This window comes from Amaranthus tricolor, chromosome 14 (assembly GCF_026212465.1).
Source record: "Amaranthus tricolor cultivar Red isolate AtriRed21 chromosome 14, ASM2621246v1, whole genome shotgun sequence".
NCBI classification, from domain to species: Eukaryota; Viridiplantae; Streptophyta; class Magnoliopsida; order Caryophyllales; family Amaranthaceae; genus Amaranthus; species Amaranthus tricolor.
The window spans coordinates 19116855-19122564 of NC_080060.1; the positions used below are offsets into that span (position 1 = coordinate 19116855).

A 5710-nucleotide genomic window follows, 5' to 3' on the forward strand; every position below is an offset into this window, starting at 1 on the left:
AAGAAACGAATCTACGATAAAGATGATTAATAAAAAAAGAGGGAGAAAATGGACTTGAACCTAGTACCCAAAGGAATACTAAGCTGCCTACGTATCCCGAAGGAATCAAAGCCCACGTAATTCTTTGTCATACCTTATATTTGCTGTTGTTGAATGTTGATTGATCGTTGTCCGATTGATCCTATTCGTCTTCGTCATCATCATCTGGCTGGTTATATGCTTCCGCTGACTCTCCTCCTGACGATGATGTAGATGTATCCATCATCATCCATGGATCATCATCATCGCCTTGATCATCATCGTTCCTTAGTCCTTGTGTTCGAAGCTCCGCTTGATCCCAATCTTTCTTACAAACACATATTTGAATATTATGTGGAGCAAGACGAGATCTCTTTTTGTCTAAAACTCTTCTACCTGCACTAAAAGCAGACTCCGACACAATCGTAGAAGCAGGAATTGCAAGGATATCCTTTGCAATTGAAACAGTCGTATTATTAGGAGATTTCATTAGTCGTTTTTAGCGCCTAATTTTTCTTATACATTTGTTTGTTACTAATTATAATTTAATTAGTGATGGTAGTAATTTGAAAAATCTCTACGATGATTAGAAACTTGTTAATTCGTAACATGATTATGAATCGTGACAAGTAACGTGAACTTTGGAGGTTAAACTTAAAGTTGAGCAACTGCCCATAATAGTTCGAAATTTTTTTTTTTTTTAATTTATTACCCAAGCATATTATGTAACCATGATGGGAGTAAATTAAATATTTCACACATATACAAGTGATTTTTAAACATGAAGTACAAGTTACATAACTTGTTACATGTACAACAATTTTTACCCAAACCTTAAACTATCTTAGATAAACCTTTCTTACACCATATTAGACCAAATTGGGGACATAAATCACCTCAAACCAGACCCAAAACAGCAGCCCCTAGCTATCATACTAGCCCTCTTTTAGCCCCAAAACTCACTTGCACACTCCACCAAACTCTCTACCCAAAGCCCCTATTGTCCTTACCCAAAAACACCATCATAACAAGCATGCAAACATAATAAATCAATACATATTTGCTGTCCATATTTTCAGCTCCATCAACCTTCTTTCACTCTTCATTTTACTCCTTATTTCATTCATAAGCAAAGTTGAAGTTCAATCTTACAATTCCTAGCAAAAACACATTATTTTCTCATCAAATCTTCTTCAAAAACCCATCTAAAACTTCTGAAAATTTATGTTTATAAACTCAAATCTCCCATAAAAATAATCTTCATCTTAAGAGCTTTCCATAGACACCAAACTTGAAGAAATCCACCAAGTATAGAGTAAGTTATGTTCATTTCTTTATTCCACTAATTTTTTGTTAAAACTTGTTCATGTAAAACATTTTTTTACATGAATCTTTCTATAAACTAAGATCATTATAAAATGAGTATTTTAGATCTCAACTAAGAAAATCATCACTTATAAATCTATAAAAATCGGCCACAATAGAAAGTAAGAAGATGTTTTTCCACAAACATATAAATTTTGTTACTTAAAGGATTCAAGTAAAATTATGGGACTTAATTAAGTATGTTGCTCAACATAATAAGTGTACTCCAAATATGTTAAAATCATCACAAGTATTAGTTTGACAACTCTAACTAGGGAAGTTAAGTGCATGTTAGAAATCCAAAATTATTATTGATTTTTGGATGAATGCAATAGGTTTAGCTGAAGAGTTGGAGTTGAGACTTGAAGGGCAAGGACCCGAAGTTAGAACCACATCTAAGAACGCGTAGGAGCTTACGTGGGAGCTTACAGAATAATTATATAGGCTTGGAGTCGAGGTATGTCACATGGGGTGATTTTTAAAGGATTTAAGAACAAGTTGGGAAAGTTTGTGTATAAACTTTTTTTTTTTTTTTTAAAAATAAAATTCCCAAAGAGAAGTTCTTAAATCTTGAAAATTGATGTCAAAATGATAAATTTGAGTATGAAATAATTTATTACATGTATTATTATTGTGGGCATCATGCATGTTGATTTTATAAATTATTGTATGTTTAAAGGCATGTTTAACACTACTTTGTGAAAGTTATTGTGATGGAAATGATTATATGAATTTGAAAATATTTGAAATTCATTTTAAAAGACATTTTCAGTAGCTATATGTTAAGAAAATTTCTTGGATACTTTTTGTTGAGATTATTCGTTAAATTGATATTTTAATGGATTTTAAAGTGTTAAATACTCTTATTATAAAACATGGTATTAGATGAACTCTTCATCATCAAAAATAATTAATAAAAACATATTATAATGTCTCCAACAAGATTTGGCCAGAATATATTTAGTTTGGAATTTTTTTTTTTATATTATTTTTGAATAATCGTTAAATAGTTTAACGGTAAATTGTAAAATGATAAAATATAAAATAATTACCAAACAAAGACATATGGACTTGAAATTTTTATCACATACTCATATAGACAGTAGGTAAAATTGGTAAAAGTTTGGGAAGGTTTCGTTGACATTTAAGGACCTTAATAATTTTTACTCGGTTATTAATAATCGGTAAGTTTGAAAACGGTAAAATATAAAATAAATACTAAATGACGTCTTTTGGACATGAAAATTTTATGAGACACTTATATAAACAGTAGATAGATGTTCAAAAATTTATATCACTACAAGAAAACTTGTTTTTAGCAACAAGTTTTAGCAACGACTAAATTTTTTTCGTTGCGAAAAATATAAGTTGTTGCAAAATCCGTTGTTGTTGCTAAATAATCGTTGCCATAAAAAAAATAATTTTCCCACCCCTTAGAATAATTTCCCGGTGTAACCCAATTTTTTGCAACAAACAATGTTGTTGCTAAAATTAAATAAATAATTCGTAACAGTATATATTGTTGCGAAAAATATTTAATTATACAGATACAATAAAGTCGTTGCAAAAAACCTTATACTAATAATTTTTTTTTTCATTTCCCTCTCAAAACTGAACCCCAATCCCTCATAATCCCATTCCCTCCCTCGAAATTTCAGAATCCATACGGCGCCCATACCATTCCCTCACAAACCCGATTCCCTCACAAGCCCTAATCCCGCACACTGGAGGTAAGCCATTGCCGCCTGCACATCGGAGCCTCTGCCGCCTGCACGCCAGAGTTTCAGCCGCCTTCTGCAGGCCGGTGCTGCCGCTACGCTGCCCTTCAGCCGCCTCTGAACCCACGACAGGTAGTTTTAATTTTTTTTTGCCTTTCGTTTTCTTTAAATTTGTTGTTCTTGTTTCTTGTTGATTTCAATTTATGGGTTGTTCTTTCTTGGGCTTTGTTGTAATTATCAGATTAATGTATGTGTATTTCATCAGTTTGAAATGTTGGGTAGTACGTATTTTCGGTCTTGGCTCTGCGAAGGAACAAGATTTCGCCTTTTTGTTGGGCTTTGTTCTAATTATAAGATTTATGTATGTGTATTTCATGATTTTGAAATGTTGGGTTGTATTTCATGACATAGATTAACCTTTTTCTTTGCCACAGAGGATTTACAATTAGATGTTGAGGGCTTAATTACTTGCGTTTTTTGGGGGTTTATGTTTGTGTGTTTTTTGGTATTGGAAATTACCTGCGTTTTTCTGGATTTACTTGCGTTTTCTAATTACTTGCGTTTTGAAATGTGAGATTCTTCAAAGTAATGCTAAGAAAAATTGATGGAGTTACTTCAAAATTGAAGTTCTAGATGATAAGATTAAAGCAAAATTGTATTATCTTTTATTGAAATTGTATATGAATTGGAATTGTGAGCAAATGGTTCAGTCAACTTGGGCTGAAATGTTGAGAGACGGTTTGGGACCTGATCAGCGATGTTATACGATCATGATCCATGGGCGGTATGACCAAGGAAGACTTCAAGATGCAATATTGAACATTTCCTAGGCTGCATTTGATCATCTTCTGATATTGCAGGTATTCTTCTGTGAATCTTCAGTTTAGTTTAGTACTACAGGTTTTCATTTTGGTTACACTTATGTCTAATGTCTTCTATGGTCTAGTTTCTCATGTTCTGTCAACATGTGTTATATCTATTATTTCTTACTCTTAAGAATTATAAATTTTTTCGTGAGTCATTTAGAAAGAGATCTTCTGTTCTTCATGGTTTGCTGCTCTCACATATTTACCTGTTGTGCACTTGTAGTGGTATAAGCCTGCTATTCGGGGTTTATGATCATGAAAATCGAACCTTCGATTGTTTTGTGGTGCTGTGCAACAACTTAGCTACTGCTCTGGTTGTTGGTGTCTGTTCAAGAAGACACACCAAAACAGAAAGAAAGAAATAGGAAAAGGGAAGAAGAGAGAATACTGAGAGAAGGAAAAATAGGAATGATGATCTTATAACTTGATTACAACAATACATCCTAAGGGTTTATCTAACCTCTTACAAATCAGTTAAGCAAAGGAAAGGACAATAACTAACTTCCCCGCCTCTGAGCTATAACATAATGTAACAAACATAAGAACCTACTAAAGGCACATGCTAGTCACGTGTTAAAAACTAACACTAACTACTATAACAAATTGTTACTTTCTGATACTCTGTGTAAATCCTAGATGATCCTCTGACTTTGTTGTGGAGTTAGTATATTATTGAAGAGCGCTGATGCCTAGGCATTGATTTTATAATTATTTAACCCTAAATAAAAGTACAATGTGAACATGTAGTAAAAGTGAATTTTTTTTATATTTGACCCTCATCTAGTCTTACTTTCAAAGTGTATTTTTAGTCTGCAGCTTTGAAAGAAGCTATTGATGATCTGGAATGGCCCCGATCAAGTATCAAACTAACATTACAACCAACTCCTCCTTCGGTTGCGTTCAGAAGTGAAAGCCATGGTGATCTACAGGTTAAGCTTAAAGGTATTGAGCTCATTTGACTTTGCTTCTCTCTTGCTGATAGATGTATTTATCAGTTTTGGGCATATTTTGGGTTATTTTTTGCAGATAGACTTTATGTATTATGCAAATACTGATCTTTTAGCAGCTTTGAGCTGTGATCGTGAAGTGTCTCATCGGTACATACTAATATCCTGTAAATTCTACTCTTTGGTTTTTATTCACTGTGATTCAAAGTTCTTTGATTGTATTGATAAACAGGTATAAATATAAATTCTTACAGGCAACAACTTCTAATATACCAAGTAGTGTCGTCAAAGATAACCGTGGCAGCAAGGTTACGCTTGGGAGAGGCGGAATATTGAAAGTTCAGCATCTGGTCTCCGTTGCAAGGCAATCACACCCACACATTGTTTCTGCTGGTTATCAGCCTCCTAGCAGGATAGCATACATTGAGTTCTTTGTCAAGCCAGAGGAGGTTGAAGACAATTGAGTCCCAGTCAAGCCTTCAAAGGTGGCTCCTCCCTCTTCATCATAATGCTAATGCATGCATCTTTAGACTTTTCTAGCTAAACTTATCTTGTGCAGTTACGCTTCTTCAATATATGTGCTACAAATTGAATAGTTGGGTGATTACATCAAGTAATGTAGACAAATTATAATGAACTGGCCAAGCACTTTACAATTATAGTTTTGGGTTATTAAAAATTGGTATTGATTTTCAATTTGTCTTTTGATTATAGTTTTGGGCTTATTGTCAGCTTCCAATTATAGTTTTGGGCTTATTGTCAGCGCTGTTTCAAGAACAGTATAATTATTCTGTGG

General features: G+C 33.3%; 1 protein-coding gene across 1 annotated transcript; it reads left to right on the plus strand.

Annotated features, from left to right (window-relative positions):
- Positions 1-455: 455 nt before the first annotated feature.
- On the plus strand, positions 456-5378 carry LOC130799388 (uncharacterized; the record flags this gene model as incomplete). The annotated part of the gene is made up of 4 exons (XM_057662486.1): positions 456-485; positions 4777-4896; positions 4994-5064; positions 5147-5378. Coding segments are annotated over 4 exons (453 nt in total), but the record flags the coding sequence as incomplete, so codon positions are not given.
- Positions 5379-5710: the final 332 nt, after the last annotated feature.